Raw genomic sequence first — 23,922 nt, forward strand, 5'->3', positions numbered from 1 at the left:
GTCCTGTAGATGTGTTTTTACTTATTTCTTGTGTTTTTCTCCAGAAAAGGAGGAAAGTGATTGGTTTAATTGATTCTAGTTTGTTCCCAGTATTCTGTCAGATTCTGATCTTTAACAAAACATCTTCTATTGTTTGAACTTTCAGTAAAAACTGCAGAAATATGTTGGGAAGTCACTTTGGCAAATAAAAGAAATCACAGTAAGAATGAAGTGAAAACACTTCCATCTACAGCAGTGGTTCTCAACCTTTCAGCCTGCGACTCCCGAAATAAAGGTCACAGAGACTGTGGATGGAAATGCTTGTTTTAATCAAAAATCAAAGTTTTAAGATTGGAACAATTAGTTTAAACCTGCAAATAATGGGCATGACAAAACGTGAATGTGGTTAAATTGCCAAAAAAAAAAAAATCATGAAATATGGTGAAAAGAGGTTAAAATTGACAATAATGTGACATTAGGTGGAAAAGTGGTGGAAAGTCTTTATAAGTGCTGAACATGTCTGGAAAGCGGAAAAAATGTGCAGAAAAGTCATTGAAATGTGATGAAGTGTCAGAAATAGGAGAAATGTAGCAAAAAATACATTAACAGGAGCAAAAATATGTCAAGAAAAAGTGATGAAAATAGATTAAAATATGGTGAGTTTGGAGAAGTTGCAGAAAAAGGGTAAAAATAAGCAAAAATGAGCTAAAAAATGTTCTAAATTTGTTAAAGGCATCTGGTGACCCTCTCCCAGTGCGACCCCAAGGTTGAGAACCACTGGTCTACAGGACTCCACATCCCATATTTATCCAAACTTTTCAGACAATATTATATTAACAAGAGTTTATTCACAGTGGAGATCAAAACCAGCAATTCCATCTTTATCTTTATCTGATGAACTTGATCTGTTTTGGTCTCCAGCAGCTTTGAGTCATAAATCACATGCTTTTACAAATGTAGCTTCTTGGACTTTTAAACCTTTATGTTGTGTTGAGAAGAGATCAGATGTTGGATGTGGTTCAAAACAGGAGTGTTTATTTATTTTCACTGTGAATAGATGCAGATCTATAACTTTCACGCTTCCTTCTCCATCAGGACGTGAACCCTCTGTTCCAGAACGCCACCACCACCGTGGCCAACCCCACCTTCACAGGTGGAGACTGAGGAGACGCTTCAGAACACGGTGATGGATGATGATGATGCTCATGCTCACGGCTTTAAAAAACAGGATTTATATTTGTTCTAAAGGTGTGCAATTAGTCCAGGGTTGGGCTGAATTATAATTAATTACAATTATGACATAATTGTATTTCAATATATTTGTTGCTGTTGTAATCATAGTTGAGTTAAAATTGAGTTCAGATAATTGACTTTGTAATTAGCATAGAAATTCTACAAAAACTGTTGAAAAACACCCAAATTGTGCAGATAAGGCATAAAAATAAAAAAAGATCATTTTTTTTAGATAAGGCTATAGTAGTAATGCATAAAAAAAAAAATAATTCTGTGATATGGCTATAATAAGACCCTAAAAACTAGTTCAAATATAATGAGAACATAAAAACTTGTTACAGTTCTATGTCTTACACATAAATAGTTAATCAATAAAATATGTTTCATATAAATGTTTCCCACTACCATAAATATAAATCTAGGGCAGTAATAAGGCACGCCCACATCAAAAATATAAATAACCAATAGTTTCATTGATTATGAACTCTAACAAGGAAACCAGATGATAGATAATATTTATTAGTGTATTTTACAGCTGATTTAATACATAAGTAAATTCTGACTCGCTATGATTAGAGATGCTAACAGAAAGCTAACACAAGAGGAAGGCTAACTTTTATGGAATTATTTATTAAAGGCTCTGTAATTGTTATTAATTATAATTGAGAATGTAATTGTAATGGACTTTTAGGGGAAAAATAATAATTGTAATTTTAGTTGTAATTGGAAAAAATGCCAGTCACTATAATCACAATTGAGTTGTAATTGAACATGGATAATTGAAGACGTAAATGTAATCACTCGTACGTCTTCAGTTTATTCATTGTTGGGTGAATTTGACACATTTTATTGACTGTGTGATATTATTTTTTATGGAAAAACATTTTATTTTGATGTAAAACGGATGAATCTCATTGGTTTAGAGATGAATTCACACCTTGTTTGTATTATTATTATTGTGCATTTATGAGTTAATCTGCTCTTCAGCCTCTTTAGTCGCTTTAATCATTATTCACACTTTTCTCAGTGACTTTCATTCATTCCTTTAATAAAGTAATTCACACACAACTCATACTCTGTGTTTTTTGGAAAAAAGAGCAGCTTTATTCCTAGTGTGGAGTTAAGACGGCCATGTTTGTTTTTCCAGCAAAGCAACTCAAATAAATCCATCCATTAGATTAACATCAAACGAGTTTAAGATAAATTAAAATTAATTTCGGGTATTAATTATTCCACCATGAACGTATTCTCTACATTCACAAACTGAGTTAGTGAAACACATTTATAAAGCAGAGGGGGGGGGGGAGGGGCAGGCAGAGACAGACAGGAAGTGAACAAGCACATGACCATAGATCTACATCTGCTGGGTGGAGTTCCCGTTCCAGGTGTTGTTGTCGTCCTCGCTGTCGTCCTGAGTCCTCAGTCGACAGATTTTACCGTCTTTCTTGAATTCTTTGGGACGATCTTCCAAACTCTGCTTGTTCAGCGATTCTCTGAAGACGAAAAGGAGAAAAATATGGATAAATGTGAACATCAGACGTGATGTTGAGATAATTCCACTAATCATTTAGGGTCTATTCTCCCGTCTGGACTTAAGCGCTTTTTTACGCTCCTGCAGTTACGCACTTTTCTTTGGTCCAGGCTGCTGACACGCCCACCACGCGTAAGGTAGACCAAAAGCGTACATGTGTGAATGAAGGCGGGCTGAAGGAAAGGAGGCGGTGATGTCATTTTTTTGGGCTGTCTAGAAATCACGGAACCTGGAATTTTCCCAACGCTTGTAAATGTCATTGAAATCTGTGAAAATGATAAAGTTCAAAGTTCTTTTAATTTGAAACGCCTTCATTGATTAACAATGTAACAGGTTGATTTGATCAGATTATTGCAGTGTGACTGAGTCAAAGTTAAAATCTTTCTCCATCATCATCATCATCATCATCATCACTGTAAAGTGTGACAGAGTTAGATGATGTAGATATGATGTAATAACTTGTTCACAGAGCGTCCTGCTTTATAGAGGGATGTTTACAGTGAAACAGAACTATTAACTTCCATAATACACAGTTTTAAATATAAATAGTTTAAAGTGACCTGAGCTGAGCCTCATTAAAATATGTGTGTGAACAGTTTGTGTTCCATCCTCATCTGCATATGACAGCATGTTTCACTCTGTAGTGGATCAAACTGTGACTTTACGTTGGACATAAAATAGTTGAATCACATAATCCATATTTCTAGTGCAATATAATGTTTCACCTTATGGGGGCGCTGCACTTATTCCAGGGTTAGTATAACGTAAGAGGAAAAGGACTCACGCACACCAGAGAATGCTCATAAAGCCAGATTTGAATTGGAACGTGTGCAGAGACAGACTTAAGTACAGGAGGAGAACAGCACACAGACAAAAACAGCGCACATGGGAGAATAGAGCACTTACAGACTCAACACATTCAGAAACAACGGAGTAGGAAAAGTGAGTTAGAAATATAAAAACAAAGAAAACTGGAGGTCCCATCAGCAAATCTACAAAAACAGAGTAGTTATGATGAGGGTCCAAAAAATTATGTTTCAAATTTCTACAAATTCCATTTCAGCATTTATCCATATCAGTGATGAAACAACAAAAATTTTTGACTGAAAATGGCCCAAAAGTACGTTTTCAGTTTTTGACCGAAACACTTTTTTTTTTTTTTTTTTTTTTTTTTTTAAATCAGAAACGTTAAAAGTGATTGTTCTATGAATCTGTGATAACCACATTTATTTATTCATCTGAATAATATCCACTGTTATCCAGGAACATTTATTATTATTATCATAGTCATCTTAAAGATGGAAATACTGGTTTTAATCAGAAATAAAATGGGTTCAAAGTGACCAAAAATGGTGGAAAAGGTGGTGAAATGAAATTTTAAAAACCACAGAAATTGGTTAAAAGTTGCAAATTAAAGTGGACATAAACAGTCAGAAAAATTTGTTTATTTTGCCTTAGTTTTATGGAGAGGCTCAGTGTATCTTTTGTGGTTTTGTCTGACTTTCTGTAATGTAATAAAAAGATCAAATAAACAAAACGAAAAAATGACCCACGCACTTCAGTCCAAAAATTAATCATAATTTTTTTTTTTAACCAATTATTTCTTAATAATTCTATAACACACTGTACATGTTTAGTTTGATCTGATGAATACTTTATGAACTATGGATAATGTAGTGAGGGGGGTGTGTCCTTATTTTTCTTCCATTTTCATTTTCCAATATGTCAGGAACTCCATCACATAGTAAAGGTAAATATGGTATGGTAATAAGCTCCACCTACTCTCTCAGAATATAGAAAAAGATCTGCTATTACTGTTATGATGATGATGATGATGGATATACCATATATTAATGTGTTTTGAAGGAAAAACACCCCTAAAAAAGCGAAAATGAAAATATTTATATGACTTCTTTATTTTTATTTTGGACCCAAAACTTTGTGTTATTTCACCACTCGCTGATATTGAAAATTCTTTACATGAGTAACAAAAAATAAATAAAAACCATAGCATCAAAAAAATGTTTAATTTTAAAAACAATATTTATTATGAACAAATGACTCCTTTTTGGGGTGTTTTTCCTTTAAAATACATGAATATATGAGATATCATCATCGTTATAACAGTATTTAAATGCTGCATCAGAAATGTGTTCATAATAAATTATGTGTGATTATATGTGATTGTGTTTTCAATCTGTGGGAAGCATCACCTCTTTGCTTTGTTTGAGGCTGACGTTGGGTTGGTGTAGGAGGTGGACTGCTGGGCGGGGCCTTGAGAGGGTGTGGCAGCAGAAGAGGGTGGAGTCACGAACAGGAAGGAGCTGAGAAACCTCCACACGGCCAGCAGAGGGTAAAGGAGCGTCCCCAGAACGGCCCACACACCCCCAGAGCTGGACTGGATCACAGCGTTAGCGGGCCGGCTCGACTGCTGCAACACACACATTAAAACACATCACTTCCTGTGTTAACACCACCACAATAAAAGCTTTGCTCTGATTTATAACAATAAACTGTACAAAAACTAAAAAAGAGAGAAGTAGGACAAAGAGATTCTACTTTTTAAAGTTAATTACTTAATTTAAATAACCATTTTTAAACTTAGTTTTTAACTTTAAACGTTTAAACTTTTCATCTTGTTGACGTTTGTAATTGTCTTACATTTTTACAATATTCATGAAATTGATCACATTTAATCTAAAACTTTATTTAATTAATATTTAATCACAAATGTAAAATGATGATACTTGAAAGTATATCTTGTCCTAAATGTCCTAAATCTAAGAAAATATGATCACATCAGAATATAAAATTACTAACTTAAACGGTTTCTAAGAAAAGCTGTCCCCTTTGAAGTTACCTCAAACAGAGTAAAAAAAACAGCACAAGGGCAATAACTCCAGAAGAAATAATTGTGAACTTCTCATTTTCAAACTCCATCAAGGTATTGATACCCTGAAACCACACACCACATTTGGTTATCGGATCTTAAACGGTTTCTGAGAAAAGCTGCTTCCTTTAACTTGGACGGACGGAGCTCAAACCTATAACCTCATAACGTCCTCAACAATACCTTTAAAGGTTTTATTTATTCAGAAAACTTCTTTTCAGGAAATTTGAATTCCTGACATGTTTCAATTGTCAACTGTCAGTCATCCTCAGAGGCATCTAGTGATTGCTTTGTTGTGTCCCTTAAGCGTCTTTGAGATTTTTTTAAAACGCGCTCATGAAACTAACGTATTATTATTATTATTATATTATTATTATCACTACGAGTTATTTTATAGGGAAACCATCAAAGCAACTTCTGATTGCTTTCATGTGTCCCTATCAAAGCAATCATTAGACGCCCCTGAGGAAGACTGACAGTTGGCAGTTGAAACGTGTCAGGAGATCAAATTTCCTGAAAAAAAGTCGTCAGAATAAATGAAATCTTAACATATTATTGTTTTTTTTTTTTAAAAAAGAAGACAAAATTAACTTGCGAGAATTAAAAAATCTTGGATTTATTTATCTTTAAACTATGGATTTATCAGATTAAAAAATGATCGTATCAGCAGCTTTAACTTATAGTTTAGGAGATCAAATTTCCTGAAAAAAGTTGTCTGAATAAATGAATCTTTAACATATTATTTCAGAGATTATTTGCTTGGAAAATAAGACATAAAAGGTTCAAATTACCATTTGAAAGTTTGCTTTAATAGCCAATAAAAACATCTGCATACAAGTGTTTTTATTTGAGCAAGGACTTTATATCACCAATTGTGATAAATTAATTACAAAAAGATAACACACAAAAAAAATACAGTTAATTGCTTTTTTTTTTTTTCACTTCAAACAGCGTGGAACCGTTCTCATTTCATGAGTTCTCAGTAGAACCCTTAATACTGATGCACAGAGCACAACACAAGAAACAGGAGAACCAGAGAAGAAGTCGTTGCTGTGCTTTGTGGACGTTAATTTTAGTTTAAATAAAAACACACTGGATTATTTTAATACAAAAACATTAGTTTTTTTTTTTTTTAGAAAGTTTACTAAAAATCCAGAAAAGCATGAATATATCTTAGTTAAATATAAGTTAGTGCTTTGTGAACAATGCAATCACAATATTATTTATTCATATTACACATTATGTTAGCACTCAGTGATGGAAATAATAAAGACTATTTATTCAGTCAAATTAAATTCAAGACTTTTGAAGACTTTTTAATGTCATTTGAAATTAAATTTAAGACCAACTTCATGGTAAACATAATTGGGGGGAAAAGAAACGCCACATTAATTACATAGAGTTAGGGTTCATGTTTTCCAGTGTCTAGTGCAGACGTGCAACTGGCGTAAACACACAAAAATACACAAATTAAACAGACTAAAATCACTGTAAAAACATACAAAATGACAACAAAAATACAAAAAATAAAAACCAATAAGAAAAATCTTTTGTTAAATTTATATTAAAGTTGTTGAACGTTCCTCTGCAACCACGTCACTGTTTGTAGTTGGTTCACCTGTCGTGATTGTTACAGTAAATTATAAGTAAATAATTATTGTATTATTATAATTATTTTGAAATGTGATACTAATTTTAATGACAATGAAGGCCTTATTTTTAGATTCATGAATTTAATGTATTTGAAGACTTTTAAGAGGAGTTATGAGCTGCTAAATCCAGGTTAGCGTCTTATTAGTTTAGACTAAGGATTATTTGCTCACTGGGTAATTTCTTCTCCTTCATCTATCTGAATCTGAACGCCCTCTTTATTTATTGATTATTACAGTAAATCTGATCTCAGCAGATCAATGTGAGGTGCACTCACAGGCAGAAGTACGATGGATGCACTGGGGACCAGTTCCAGCTCCAACAGGGTCTTGTTCAGGTCTTTACTGGTGAACTCTCGCCGAGGGAACATGGTGGCCAGAGTGAAGTTACCGTAACGATTTCCCACTTCCTGAAACATTATAAACATAAACATTTATCCACCGTTATAGAACCAGTGAAGAGTACATTACACTCACCATATTTTAACCTATTTTTATCACTTTTTCTTGCCATATTTTACCTCCTTTTAATGCATGTTTGCTACATTTCTGATACTTCATCACATTTCAATGCCTTTTCTGCACATTTATTCCTTTTAGGACATTTTCAGCACTTATAAACCCTTTCCACCACTTTTACACCTAATGTCACATATGTTGACCCATTATTGTCACTTTTAACTACTTTTCACCATATTTCATACCTTATTTTTGCCAATTTAAGCACATTCAGCATTTCTCATGCCCATTATTTGCCAGTTTAAACTAATTGTTCCAATATTGACACTTTAAATCCTTTTAACAACTTTTTTTTCATTTCCAACTTTTAACTAATTTCTGTGGTTTTCAAAATCCCACATCATCACCTTTTCCAGCATTTTTTTTTTTATTTTACCCATAATCTGTCTGATTAATAAAGTGTTTCTGCCAAACACTAAAAATGCTCTGTTGAACATTATTAGTGCATCACTACTGAAATGGATAAGCGCTGAAACAGAATTTGGAGAAAGCGTACTTTCGGAGGCCCTGCATAGCTACTTTACGTTACTCTATTTGTTGTCCTTTTTCATCCCAATGTCGGACGTGTTTTTTTTTCCTACTTATTGTTCTGATATTGACACTTTGAATCCTTTTCACCAGTTTTTTTGCCCACTCTGTGGTTTTTAAAATCCCATTTCACCAACTTTTCCACCATTTTTGGTCACTTTGAACCCATTTTCTATACGATTTCCATCTTTAAGATGACTATAATAATAATAATAAATGTTCCTGGATAACAGTGGATATTATTCAGATGAATAAATAAATGTGGTTATCACAGATTCATAGAACAATGGATCATCATTTTGCTGACTTTATGGACGGACCCCAGTGGGGATCTCTGGAACCTTTATTTTGGAGGAAAAGGTTGAGAACCACAGCTTTAGAGCATCCAATGTGTCCCTCAGGAGAAAGTCAAAAAGAATCATTGATCCATCGTTGTAGATTTCTCAGTCCTTCTAAATAGACAAATTCAATGAAACTCCACAATATTAGCAGAGCTCACAGTTTTCCCAATCATTAGATCACATGATTCTTTTTTAATCTCTAATTGTGGACACAACATACATTTTTTTCATAATCCTATAATTTTCTAAAATATTTCCCCAAATTAAATCAAGGAATTTAAGGAGTAGATCCTGCAGAGACTGATATCTGTTGGATTTTGTCGGTGCTTTAGATATTTTGCACATTATTTATTTATGAGTACAAACTAGGGGACATTAATGTTGAAATTACTTGTTTTCCCACTTCAGTTTAAACTGGTTCGTTTTTCTCCTCTAATCTAAAAGGAGTCCAACAGCTCTGCTGTGTTAGATAAAAAGGTCCTGACAGCTACATAAACATTATAATAAATCAACCTCTGGATTGTTTCTGAGACAAACCTGAGCAGCAAACTGCCACGCCTCCTGCAGACGGCCCTGAGACGAGAACTGGTTGGTGATGGACGAGCCGTCTGGGAGGCGGAACTGTATCCTTGCTATGGTGCTGATTGGACAAAAGGAATAAAAAGCACAGGAGAGTCAGTGTCATTAGGGCAGTTCAAAATGTGTCCAGTTACTTAGTGTCAATGAGAGGGAATACATAGTAGGAATATAGGGATATAAATCTATGTAAATAAGACAGGAATAAAATGGATACAGCCCAGTATGAGCTGCAATACTCTGATTAAACAATAGGGGGCACTGGGACTGTTTTAGTGACACTTGTTTTGGCTGAACCAAGAGCAGCAGCGAGAGAAAAGCAGAAGCTGCACTTAAAAAAAATAAAGTCACCTCTATTTTTTCATTATATTTATGATTTGACAACTTTTCTCATATTTTTTATTTTATATGTTTTTAGAAAATATATATATTTTGTTGAACTTTGCATGCTGATGAATAAATGTCTAGTTTATTTTGGTTTATGAGTTCAAACAGTTTGTGAGAAGAATATAAGAAGAAAATATATTAGTTAAAAAATTCTTGAGAAATAAAATAGAATAAAAATCTATCTGTTTTTTTCTCCAAAATATGATCTCTATGTATTAAAATTGAAAGGAGTTAAAGAGCATCATTAAATCCCAATCTTTGATTTGAGTTTTTTTTTTTTTTTTTTAATCAGGATTTTTACAGCCTTAATAGCTAGTGAACAGTCCGTTATCATGCTTTGTTGAAATTAAGTCATAATTAATGAATAATGAGAAATTCACTCATAAATTCAGCCTTTTTTCCACTGTCTAAGATCAGCAGGTTCATGTTTAGGTTTAGGAAACATTCCGTTGAGTTTTCATTTAAAGGAACAGCTCCAGAAACGTTCCGTGCACGTTTAAATCACTGGATTATCTGTTCAGAATAGTATATTTAAAAATTTAAGTTTCTAAAATGAAGACTGAAAGTTCATTAAAATTGAGCATGTTTCTGTTTCTTTTTTTTTGTTTTTTGTTTATTCTTTTTATTTGTAATATTCCTTGAGCCTCTGTAACACAAGTAATAATAATAATAATAATGCATCAGTTTTATATAGCGCTTTATCATAGACACTCAAAGTCGCTTTTACAGAATTAAGGCATTATTCTTTCACTCCACACTTAGTGGTGGTAAACTACTATTGTAGCCACAGCTGCCCTGGGGCAGACTGACGGAAGCGAGGCTGCCATAGTGCGCCATCGGCCCCTTCGACCACCACCAACACTCACTCACACACTACATTCATACTTCCCAGTGACTTCCCCTGGGATAAATAAAGTTTTTCTGATTCTGATTTATCAGGATCAAGAAGTAATAAAACAAAACTTTAAAAATTGCTTGATTTTCATTTTCTGTTTCTAAAAACAAAAAAACAAGAAGACAGAAAAAAGATGTTCATTGTGTGTGAACGGAGGTTTTGGTTTTCAAAGTAAGAGCTTGTGCGTTTGAGGACGGTGCTGTGTAGCAGAGGTTGGACATGGATCAGTAAGTAGTTTTTGAAAAATTAAAAGGAACAAAAAACTCTCTTCCACCCACACTTTGGTGTGATATGAGTGTAGGTTTCTGTAGATGACAAGCCTGGAACTTTACTTTGGTTTTGACATGTCAGTTAAGTCAAATATATTGTAAACACAGAACAGCCTTAATCAGGCAATTCAATTACAAAGGTCCCCAACTGTAACTGTAAAAGTGAAACTTGTTGAAATAAAACTACAAACAAGTTAACGGAAGTCTTAGAAAATAAGAGCTACAGCAAAGGTAGATGTGAAACTAAATAAAACTAACTCAAACCCTGGAGCAGTCATGTGACAAATCAATCAACAGTTATTGTAGAGAAAGATTATTATTATTCTGGTAACTAAACTAGACCTTGTCGCTCAACGTGGAAAAAATTGAACTTTTTAAAGCGACTTCAAGCATCAATTCCCCCGTCCTTAACTGTCTGAAGAGCCGAGGCTGCAGCCCCTCCCCCGCTACAGTGAGACGGCTGCAGAGGAGGGCTGTACTACACTTCCTCAATTTAGCAGGGCAAAATTAAAGCTGTAAACTTCTTGAATAATCCTACATTCTGGGTGAACTCATCCTTTAGTAACTACCTAAGTTGATCATTTAAACTGTAAAAGCAGCGCTGTTTATGATAAGGCCGGAGAAGAAGTGATCAACCCTCTCTCTCCCCTGTCAGCGGGCGCCACAGACAGACAGACACACCATTATACAAACCCCACATAAACAAACAAAGCAAGAAGGGCAGAGTAATACAAGCCGTGGAAACAAACTAGGAACCAAAAAAACTATTTGAAACTGCGACATCTTCATAACGGTTCTGGAGCCGGATGTTAGGAACCGGTTCTCGAGGCCCAACCCTACCTACATAGCTCATTTTTGTTGTTCAAATTTAGGTAGGACCCTCAGTGGTTACAGACGATACAACATTTTTTAAATATATGATATAGAGTGACAATAATATGTTTTAAAAACAGACATCTGTAGTCCACCCAAAAAAAGTTTAAATGTTTAACTGTAACATGACAGTCTTTAATTGATTTCAATCACTCTTAGTTCTAAGTTTGACCACTAGATGGTGCAATTTAGCTGAAAATAAATACATATTATCTATGTTTATCCAGTTTGTGCTGTGCAAGGCCTAATGGTATTTTTGGTTCTACTATTTGGTGCTGTTACACATGGGTGTTGTTGAGCAACCCTTTGACCAATCAGAATGTTTAACACTACCTTGTATTGTTCAGAATCTGTAGATATTGGTGATATCAAACACTATCACTGGCCAATCAGCACAACTGCTATGTTCTCATTGGATGGATTTATGGGGTGAAAAACTGTCAAATGTACAGAATAGTTTTTCCGCTGTGTACTTTATGATTCTGTGGCATTGTTTTGGAGCGTAACAGGCTCTTACTTTTACTTCTACTCGAGTCGCACCATTTGAAAACACAGAAATAAAAACAACCTTTTTTAAGTTTTATTTCTCCCTTCTTGGCCCAGATAAAGAAAAAAAGCTTTGAAATTAAATCTTTAAACCAAATGATCCCTCATGTGGATTGATTGGTAACTAGGGATGTAACGATTAGTCGTAAGGCAGTTAAAAATCGATTCATAGGTATCACGGTTGATATCGATTTTCTGAAAATTGAATCCACAAGTGTAGGCGGCAGGCGGAGTCTGCTAATACTTTCTTTCTGGCTGCCTTCTACTCTTAAATATGTTAATAAATGATTCATTACCCCTTTAGCACCGAAAGAATATCTGTAATATTACTTGAATATCTGTAAAAGTCACGCTTTTCTATTAGCTCTGTCTGCTAGCATAGCTTCTCTTCTTCACTGCAAGATATCTGCATGCCAACCGACCACTGTGTTACCAGCGCCCTCTGCTGGTCCAAACAAATATGACGTAATTTTTTTTTTTTAAAGTCCAATTGTTAAGGCACAAAATACATTTTCAGTTGCACTTTTAAAAAGAAAAAGAACTATTATGGAGTTTTGCATTGTTTATTATAGAACCAGAATTTAAATTAATAGGCTTCATTTTCATTTGTATTATTCCTTTATTTATTTCATTCAAGATTTATTGTTAGTTAAATTGCATTGTTTTGAATAGTTTATCAAGGAATTCTTTTGACAATGAAAAATAAAAGGAAAATAGTATCGTATTTTCTAGTTTTTTTCCCAAACAAAAAATTTGTCTACGGTCCCATTTTGTAAAATAAATCGTGAGAGAATCGTATCGTGAACCCAGTATCGTGAATCGAATCGTATCGGGAGTTGAGTAAATCATTACATCCCTATTGGTAACTGTTGTGTTACCTCCTCTCCCTGAGCATGGACTCCTTCCTGGCCTCCTGTTCTGCCTGTCGGGCCTGTAGCAGAGCCTGTTTGGTGGCCATCTGTTCCTCCTGAGCTTTAGAGAACCGAGCAGCCCTCTCAGCTCTGTCCTACAAAAGACAAAAAGAAAAAGATGCTCAGCTTTGTAATAAAGTGTCACTTTGCAACAACAGGAAACGCCGCTGGCTAAAGGCTGTAGAGGCTAGTCATGTCACTACTTTGGAATGTCGTCTTGTTGTGTGTTTGGGTGCCAGAATAGCAGGAATAACGTTAGTGGACGTAAATTAAAATTTTATAGATTCCAGCACAAACACTCGTGCTCAGAAAAAATGAAGACAATTATGGTTGTACCTCCAGGCTAAGCCCCGCCCAACAAAATACGTCACAATGTTTACACACAATCAAAGGGTTTATTGATTCCAATCATGTTTAATCTTGTTTTGACCACTAGATGGTGCAATTTAGCTTAAAATAACCATACATTTTTATCCAAGTTTGTGTTCATGCGTAATGCTACTTTTCTTTCCACTCTTTGATGCCGTTACGCATTTGTCTAATTAAGCAATGCTTTGACCAGTCAGAATGCTTGATTGTGGGGTGAAAATGCCCAGATGTACAGAATAGTGGTGTCAGTCTGACAATACAATGTGGATTTATCAAAATATGGAGTTTTATGTACATTGGAGCAAGTTTTGATGAGAAACAAAAACGGTAAGACACCATTTGTCATCATTGCTGACTTTTCCGCTGTGTATTTTCTGATTTTGTTATGTTGTTTTGGTACGTAACTTACCTGACCTGCATATCAGTGGATTCAGCTTAGCCTGTAGTTTCACTATAGCTCTGCGTTTATTTTGTGAAGCATAAGACTGAAAAGGCCAGTAATTCACCAGTACTGATTCTTAGTAGAAAAGCAAACAACATGACAGACTACATGTACAGTGAGCGCAGGCAGGTTTAGATGGAGGCTGTGGTTACCATGGCGATCTGCTGTTTGACCCGTTCTCTCGCTGCTTTCTCCTCGGCTTTCTCTCGATTCCTTTCCTCCAGGAGACGTTTGGTCTTTTCATCCTCCTGTTTCTTTTTGAAGTCCTGCATGTCTTTGCCCACCTTCCGTCGTTCCATTTCCTTTTTTATTTGATTCTAACACACAAACAGCAGGTGATAAATCTGTGATTATCATCATGAAAAGTCAACACAGAGCTTGTTCCAACGAGCAAACTGTTTATAATCTTAAGTTAATGAGAAGAAAACCCACAATGGTCCCTGAAATCACTTGAAACTGCCAAAGTAAAAAATTAAAATGTACCAAAAATGAATCGATGAAAATCAGACACTGCCTTTGAATTATGTTTCAACAGAATAACTAAGATAGAAGTCATGGTACCTTAATGTAATATTTGGTTGCACAACATTCTGAGGCAATCACTGCCAAAGTTCCAACAAAACTTAAATTTTAAAATTTCAGTAAAATAGAATAGAATTCTAGTGTCATGTAAAAAATATCTAATTAATCATTAGTTTACATTATTCTGAATATTTAAGAAAAGTCACCAAATGATTTCCAGAAGATTAAAGTTAGATAACGTAGCTCACACAAATAAAAAAAAAAAGCTTTTTCCCTGATTATTCACACAAACTTTGCCATTAGTTTCTTTAACCAGTCTTTATATTTGGGATTTCTGAGGCAGTTGTCAGACCAGTTACATCCACCCATTATGAGCTTTCTTGATGATCATGCACACTCAGTGGGCGGGGCTTGTTTTTTGGGACACGTAGCCAATCGTGTTACGTGTCGTTACGAACGTTTTAGCTATGCTAGCAAGCGTTTTAAGAGCCAGATTCATCCATTTATTTATTCATTCATAGTTTCATGTTTTAGGAAATAGAACAGTGGTAACAGTGTTGGAAACATAAATACTAATTAGGGCTGGGCAGTATGAACAAAAATGTATATCATTGTATTTTTCAAAATTCTAACGGTTTCACGGTATATGACGTTTTTTTTTTCATGCATAATCATGTGTTCACAGTATTTTCTACTGGTTGAGATGAATTACTGCAGTAAATTAACTTATGATGCTCTATTTTACTGTTATGATGAGTGAATATTGTAAAATATTTTCACACTAGTAGTAAGTTTGCAACAGCAGCCCAATGGCTCTTTACTGCGCTAGCTTAGCTTTAGCATTAGCTTGATTTCTAGCTTTAAATGCTACATACACAGTGGTGTGGTGGTTTCTTATGGTGAATAATATAGACTTTTGCTGCAGATCCACCACGACTTATTTCTGAGTTATAGGAATTACAAATTGCGATCTTTTGCTCCCTTTTTTTGTGTATTACTGCCGAACTTCTGACATGCTAAGCTAACTGTATCTCTGTGTCAGTGAGTGTTGTTCTACTGTAGCAGAGGCATGTGCACGCAGACACATGCTCACATGCAGCTTCAGAGATTTTAATTGTGTCTTTCTGATCATTTACACGTATGATTTACACTGTAACTAACACCAGATCGCTACTGTTTATCTTCATATTTAGAAGTGTAACGTCGAAAAGGATCAGGTCTGAAACGCGGCGCAGCGTAGCGTTCCGAAAGTTGTGTAATCAAATACACGGGTACGGCGGTATATTAAGAATTCATATCATAACAAAAACATATACCGGTATTCGGTATGAACCAGGTATACTACCCAGCGATACTTTGACTTCATCTTTAATTCCATTGAAGATTGTTCTGAGCTCTTTGGTTAACATTCATATTATCTGTCTCTATAATTTGTTATTCATCTTTGTCTGATGGTCACGTACAGCCCATTAAACTTCTTAATAATACTTATCAGCCCTCATTCATCAACCGTTGGTACGTTCAGATCTGAGCGTACGTTACGACTAGATCTCACGGCAGGTCTGACTTTTACTTGAACAAAATGCAAATAATTGTCTTACTATAATGGCAGGAATTCCGGCTTTTAGGCTGTGGATGAGTAACATGTAATTTATTCCACCATCAGGCATTGGTTAAGTTAGTTATTAAGAATTTATTTCCATTCCAATATGGAAACGGTGTTCACTTCCTGTTATTCTCTTCCAAAGAGCGTTTAAATTGGCTCTTTAAATTCCAGTTTTCACGCTTTGCAAATCTTTGTTTTTCTTCACCTCAGTTGTGAGAATTTTCATCTCGGAAACGTTTATTTTCTTGCCAGTGCTTGTATGAGTGGGCGGGGCCTCTAAACCAGAAATATTTGAGGGTATAACATGTTAATGATCAAGTTTAGCCATCAGATTTATCAACACCCAATCATTGCTGATTTTATAAATCACACGTTGGTCCTGTCGTACGACACAATGTGAACTCACATTTACACCCGTTTTCACACAAGGTCGATAAATAAGGGCCATTGTGTTGACTGTTAACAAGCTTGTCTTAAATGTTCTTCATCTCTAATTTCCTGAGACAAATCTGTCCTTTGTGTTCTGTGGTCCATGTTTAGTGAGATACAAAAAATGTCCTCATCCAGCTCCCTGACTCATAGTCAGCCTTTAAACAGACAGACTCACTGATTACATGTTTACATCTCTACAGTCAAAATATGTTCACACTTTTCTAGGCATAGTATATTTTTCCAGACTTGTTTTCATTAGTTTTTTAAAAAATTATTCTAATTTTCATTGGTTCACTTTTAGGTATATTTCATTTATTTTTACTTTTGTCAGTTTGAAGTGATTTCGGTGAGCGTTGTGGGTTCTTCTTATATCACCACATCAACAGAGGCTAATGATATTTATCCTCCACTCTGCTGTGTGAAAAACTAATGGCGCGTTTCCATTGGAGGTATCGGCTCTACACGACTCCACACCCCTCGCTTTCGGGACCCGATGCTGTTTTTCCGGAGCGTTCCCATTGAGCAACAACATGACACATGAAACTGCCACTTTTATTGCTGCCATTCTCACAAGATTGCCAATAAAAATCAATGGCGGCAAAATGCTTCCTCTCTGTGTGTGAGTTCATGACTCTACGCTGTGATGATTCTCTGAACCAATCAGTGCCTGCTTTGTGCCTACATCACATTTTCAGACTCAACGAGGAAGGTATTAAAAAAAAGCAGCACCAGGTACCACGGATGAGGTACTTTTTCCCAGTGGAAAAGCGCAAAAAGAGAGTAGAGCTGAGTGGAAACGCGCCCTAAAAACTCTTTACCTCTTCTTCTCCTTTCTTCTTCTGTTCGCGTCTTTCCTCCAGTTTCTTGGTCAATCTGGAATGACAGCACAATTTTCATCATAAAAATGAATTATCAAACACGAGGGAAACTGAACAAAACACCATCACTTTAAAATGTGATAGATTACATGTGCGAGCCACTGAGGAAGAACATTGTAAAACAGTATTAGAAAATGACAATATTTCTTAAATGCTTTGTATCTTTTTACCTTTCTACTCTTGTATCCAGGTTCTCTTCATCTGCATCTGACGAAGTTTTTTCTGCAGCTGAAGCTTCACCAACAGGACTCGACAGGGACGCTGGTTTCAATAAAAACAGACAAAAAACAGCAAGTCAAACATGATTTAAGAGTACATCTCATATTTAAGGTTAAAAACAGTGTTCTGTGACGAAATGTTTTGTTTGGGTTACTGCATGTTATACTGTTCTGGCCCCAGGCCTCCTGGAGTAGTTTTGTTCTAAATCTGTGCAGGTGGAGCTCCAGGACTAGTTGGAGGACTTGAGGTCACACAGTCTAGGGGTATTTATTAACCGATGGGGATGGGTACCTTTCACATGTGAACTGATACTTGGTACCTGTGAATTGGTATTAGATACTCAACGGTACCAATTTTCTGAAGTTTTGTGTGGTAATAAATGGTAAATAATCAAATCTAAAAATGTTCCAACAAATACATCAAACCAACATCCAACTGTTTGTATTGCAGCAACATTCATAAATTTCTTCATGAAAACCCTGAACTACAACTACGCAGTTTTTTTTCTTAATAATGCACATTTTAAAAAGCAGCACTACGTGACAGGGATCTATATTGCAAGCATTTCACTAGCATTTGTTCACAAATGTGAAAACCTGTGAAAAGCTGTGTGCAAAATGAACTTAATTATTGCTTAGTCGGAGCACAGCGCATGAGTCCAGTCTCATTACTGAGTCTCTGAAAGTTGAGTCAGCGTCTCTGTTACCCCTTTTCGGCCAAAATAACAAAATTTTCATTCAGTGCTATTGCTAGGGCCAGAGCTTGGTTGGTTCTAATCCAGTTTATCCTAAGTGTGTGGGAGGAGCTTGTTTTGTGCAGCACATCCTTACCTTTATCTTTCTGTGATTCTGATTGGAGCTCAGAGGCCACTGTTGATAAGGAAGCGCTGGAACTGGGCTGTGTTTCTACAGGACCTGGAGGGGGGACTGAAACGGTCCTATTTTCTGCAGCATGCATCTGTCACACAAAAAGAAGAACCACATTCATTTCAGTCCAACCTGCAGCTGTGGAGAAAACTAAAGCTGAGGACATTTCTCAAAGCTTTAAAAACTACAAACACTGAGGAAAACTACTCCAACTATCATAGTCAGGTGACTGAACTCCTCAGACTAAAAACTGATTCTAGAACTGAACAAATAAACCAAGTAAATATTTGCAGTGAATGAGCACCTCATTTTTGTGTTGTCATTCAGTGTTTTGCTAAAGTGCCACAACTTTAATGTTTGCAAGCTTTATGTTTGTCATTGTAAATAATGTTGTGCATAAAACCCTGAACAAGTTCAAAGTAGTCTTTACTGTAGCCGTACTTTGGACCTGAACCTTCAGCTACTGACGTCATGACGCTCTCGTGTGTGCAATGTTCAGGTCCTGCATGAACACCGGCAACTCTTTCATTCCCTCACAGTCACAAGGATGCGTTTCGTTACCCGAACATGGTACCATTTGATATTACGTGAATCGTTACCAGGTAGTCTTGAAGGAATTTGGTCGATACCTGAAAAAAAAGATCTGAAATCGATACCCAACCGTACTCATATGATCGGATCGGGGATCGTTTTGTTAAACTCACTGATCGGTTCAAAAATCCTTATCGTGTAAAGCCAAGTACAAAGACAATCAAAAACTATATATCATTCATTAAATCTGTCTGATTTTTAGCAATTCACACAATTTCAGTTTCATTTCATCGTCTTTCTCTGTTTAGATGACTTTAACGCTATTTAACTTCCTGGAACTGTACCAAACATGCTAAATAGTGTTAATAGAGTCAAATACTGTTATTCATTTTATATTTATAAGCTTCAGATGACTTACAAAAATAATGGAATTTTATGTTTGCTACTCTTGCTCAACGCTCATAGGAAGTGTGTTATCTGGTCCCAAACATGAGAGTGAGCGTTTAGTCTGTGTCATATTAGAAATATTAACGTTTCACTTTCAGCAAAATACTGACAACCGGTGGTAAATCAACATCTAGTTTGGCACAAAATCCTGTGCAGACGTTATGAACAAAATTATAAGTGAATTTGGACATATTTGTCAATTTGTTAAGACATTAACACAGTTTAAATGTGTGACATTGTCCCAAAACATGCCTGTGACGTACATCTGTGTAATATTGGGGCCTGATTTTAAATAAAGAAAAAGAACCTTTTTCGTTTCCACCTTAAATTTCGTGTTTTCCGTCCCTCTTTTGAGATCAGAGAAAATCTGTGTCGCTACTGATGAAAACGAAATGAACCCACACTGGGCAGGTGCAGTACTTTACCCACTGCTGTCTGACCTTTGACTCATACCTGATTAACATGTTGGATTCTCTTCATCAGCTCCTCAGGAGACACACTGCCAGCAATCACCTCCAGAGGAATCCCACTCTCCCCAATAAAGAAGCTGGAGGGGACGCAAACCACTGGGTCTGGGGGTGACGCCTTGGTTAAAGAACAAGTCCACAAGCTTCACTCATCAGTGATCACGTCATTCAGATTCAGGTCAATACGTAGAAAACTCAACCAATGCAAATCATCTGAAGACTAAATAAATCAAAATAATCAATTATAACAATATTATTCAATCATTTTGGAGGTAAACAAAAAACATTTAAAACAGGGAGTCATACATTAAATGTTGTCACTTTAAAACTCATTAATTGAGATAAACCATTGAAACAGAGCTGATCAAACAATTATAATCATATTTTATCCTACATTAAATGGCAGCTGGGTCGACTTTTCTCCATAAAAGGATACAGATCTGTGAGAACTGCAGACATGTGTCACTGTGGGAGGGAACAGAAACACACACACTTTACTCACATCACATTAGGGATGTAACGATTCACTCAACTCACGATATGATTCGTGATACTGGGTTCACGATACGATTCTCTCACGTTTTATTTTACAAAATTAGGCTGTAGATGACTGGGGAGGGGGGGGGCTCCAGCACATAGAAAGGTAAATATGGTATAGAAATAAGCTCCACCTACTCTCTCAGAATATAGAAAAAGATCTGCTATACATCCTATCTGGTGGACATGTCAGCTCCTCTAAATAGTCACAAAGTCAGTGTGTGTTTGGGTCTGGAACATATTTGGGTCTTCAATAAACTACTTAGCATATGTCTCAGCTCCCTGTAATGTGATCAGCTTAGAGCTATGAACATAGACTGTTCACATCACTAATGATTAGTCACAGATATGCATTGGTTCTAGGCTCACATGCTCTGGAAATATAAACATATACTTTTTCTTTTTTAACTATTTTCAATGTGTGAATGTAATAAAAATCTGATCTGTTTTAACTTATAGTATAAATATTACTCTTTCTTGGGATATAAAACTATTTTTCTTTTTGAGACCCAAACTTTGGGTTATTTCACCACTCGTGAATATTGAAAATTCTTCACGAGGCCATTGTAGGGTCTGTGTCTGATAATCATTTATTATACATGAATACATAAAAACCATTGCATCAGAAAAATATTTATTTTTGAAAACAATATTTATGATGAACAAATGTCTTATGTTCTACATTTTCTCTGTCAGTTTCCTATGTGCTGTAGTTCCTGAGATATTGGAAACTGAAAATGGAAAAAAAAAAAAATAAGAATGCATGAAAATCAGCACATCCCCCCCCGCCCCCACCCACCCTCACTAAATTGTTGATATCTCAAGAAGTATTCATCCAATCAAACTAAAAATGTACAGTGTGACTATTAAATAATTAAGGAACAATTTCAGAATAATTTCAGACTGAAGTGCATGGTCCACTTGTTGAAATGAAATGGAATGACCCATTAGCTACAAGTTAGAATATTCCATCAGTTTTATATAAGAGGTGAAAATGTGAGCAGTGCGTACCTTTTCGTGTCCACTTTGATGGCGACACATGAGCTCTGAGCTGCTGCTGAAACTCTGGCGTCCTCCCAGCTGGATAACAGCTGGACGGACTGCTCATCGTCCCCTGCGTGCACACACACACACGTCAGTGATGCAGGTGACAGCAGGACGTGCTAACATTAAGGAATCTGTCTGACATGTGACATGTGAAATAAATCTATGCATCATCATTCTGACGTAATCGATTATAATCGATACACAGTGTTTCCCATACATTCATGTATTTGTGGTGTTGCTTTTCATCCTCGATTTGTTTATTATCATTATTTGCCAGTTTAAACTACTTCAAACAATTTGTGTTTTTTTTTAAAAAAAATCCCATTTCACCACCTTTTCCATCGTTTTTGGTCACTTTGAACCCATTTTATTTGTGATTAAAACCATGATTTCCATCTTTAAGATGACTATAATAATAATAATAATGAACATTCCTGGATAACAGTGGATATTATTCAGATGAATAAATAAATGTGGTTATCACAGATTCATAGAACAATGGACCATCATTTAACTGACTTTATGGACGGACCCCAAAAATCTCCCCTTTATTCCCCCTTATAGATGGTCCTGTCTCCACATGACTGTTCTTCAATGTTCATGTCTGTGTTCAACTACCTTCATCTCTGGGACCTTTAATTTGGGGGTCGTGGGCCTGAAAAGGTTGAGAACCACTGGTTTACAGCTTTAGCAAAAGGTAAAAATGTTAATTTATCTCCAGTGTCTGAATGCAGTGATTTATCAGTGAGAAACAAAGAAATGCTGTGAAAATGTGCATCGTGATACATAGATAATCAAAGTATTATTGAATCAGTCAATAACATCGTAATGGAATCGTGAGCTGCATAAATATTCCCAGCCCTAATAGTTTACTGATGAAATGTAGGATATCGGATCTCTTTTTTTCCCCTCATATTATTGACTTAGTGTCCAGCTCACCCCGTGACTGTAATAATAACTGATGACCTCACCAATCATTCCACACACAAACATCATCTAATCACCTCAAAGTAAAGTATTTAATCCGTTAACTTGACCATTAAACACTAACCATGCTATAAAGGAATCTGTGGAATACTGACGCAGAATAAAGTCAGTCATTGCTTCAAACGGAAACCATTTGAAGTGCAACAGCAGCCAGCTGATTGCTATGCTAGCATGCTAAGGCTAATGCCTACATCGGCTACGTAGCAGCTAGCATCCTGCCAGGCTAAGGCTAACAGACAGTCGTGTTTAAAGTACCTGTGATGACAACGACAAAAACCAGGTTCCGCTGCTTGGCCAGGCTAATGGCGTCAGGGATAGAGCCGTTAAACCACAGCATTCTGACTAAATGTTTGTTTGTTTGTTCTTCTTCTTCTTCTTCTCACAGAGCAGCTCACACTCCTCCGTTCATTTAGCCGAGCCTTTCACTTCCGGTCTCACGGCCGACGGGGACTGTCACGTCAGACACAGCGCGTCACGTGACATTTGCGCTGTTTACATTTTCAGAATCATAAAATTATTATTATTATTATTATTATTATTATTATTATTATTATTATTATTATTATTATTACTACAAGTTACATATTTACAATGTCACCTCCAGGGCTCCAGGTACATATAGCCATCATTAATAATTAGGTTTTTTTTTTTTTTTTAATTTTTAATAATTATTTGTCGATAATTTCGTCTAGAGAAATATTAAAGAGTAAAGATTAAATCGGGGCTTTCGCCTTTAATTGGCCATGAATTCGTTCTCTGCATTTAACCCATCCCTGAGGAGCAGTGGACAGCCATTTTGCGGCGCCCGGGGAGCAGTTCGGGGTTAAGGGACTTGCTCAACATCCCACAGTGACGGCCCCAGTGAGGCTTGAACCGGCAACCGATTACAAGCCCAGCGTCCTTAACCACTAGGCCACCACTGACTTCTGCTAAATATTATCATAAGCAATCATCAGCTTACCATCTAGATTTAGATTTAACATTTAACATTTGGGGTCTGTGCTATGCAGTGAGATTACCTCTTATCGTGCTAACTTCCAGGATTTAATCAGTGTGTGCTGGACTACGAAGCTTGCTACAGAGCTAAATCACCATGGTAACTTATGCTGAACGGCTAGCCTGGTCGGGACCAGGTTTTGTTCTGGCTAGGATCTGAGCGAGTGCTAAAGTCCCGCCTCCTGACCAATAAGATCTCTTAGAAAGCGAGCTGTCCAATGAAAGGTGATGTGTGAACACATCACTTTGTGGATCTGATCTGATCTGACAGGAGAGAGAATATTCAGACATTGATCTCACACTTTTACACATTAACAGTATCAGCAGCTTCCTGTCTGGGTTCTTTCATTCCTGCCTTTTCTGTAACAACAGTTTTATTTTTGGTCTGAATTATGGATTTTAATTATTCATCATTTTAGATGTAAGCAACACCTGACCTGGTCGGGACC

General features: G+C 36.0%; 2 protein-coding genes across 2 annotated transcripts in view; one reads left to right on the forward strand and one right to left on the reverse strand.

Annotated features, from left to right (window-relative positions):
- Window positions 1-1,378, forward strand: part of itgb2 (integrin, beta 2) — a 29,791-nt gene extending 28,413 nt beyond the window's left edge. The window contains exon 16 of the mRNA XM_028435971.1: window positions 1,075-1,378. Within this exon, the coding sequence (XP_028291772.1) occupies window positions 1,075-1,143 (69 nt within the window). The 3' untranslated portion in view covers window positions 1,144-1,378. The remainder of the gene's footprint in view (window positions 1-1,074) is intronic.
- Window positions 1,379-2,289: 911 nt separating this feature from the next.
- On the reverse strand, window positions 2,290-22,912 carry ubxn4 (UBX domain protein 4). The gene is made up of 13 exons (XM_028436947.1): window positions 22,733-22,912; window positions 21,455-21,557; window positions 20,343-20,371; window positions 19,893-20,011; window positions 18,426-18,552; window positions 17,547-17,637; window positions 17,317-17,371; window positions 14,091-14,255; window positions 13,095-13,222; window positions 9,208-9,310; window positions 7,561-7,692; window positions 4,957-5,174; window positions 2,290-2,705 (listed from the first exon to the last, which is right to left on the reverse strand). The coding sequence occupies exons 1-13, from the start codon at window positions 22,812-22,814 to the stop codon at window positions 2,567-2,569; spliced, it is 1,491 nt and encodes a 496-aa protein (XP_028292748.1). The 5' UTR covers window positions 22,815-22,912; the 3' UTR covers window positions 2,290-2,566.
- Window positions 22,913-23,922: the final 1,010 nt, after the last annotated feature.

Source organism: Gouania willdenowi, chromosome 21 (assembly GCF_900634775.1).
Source record: "Gouania willdenowi chromosome 21, fGouWil2.1, whole genome shotgun sequence".
Lineage (NCBI taxonomy): Eukaryota > Metazoa > Chordata > Actinopteri > Blenniiformes > Gobiesocidae > Gouania > Gouania willdenowi.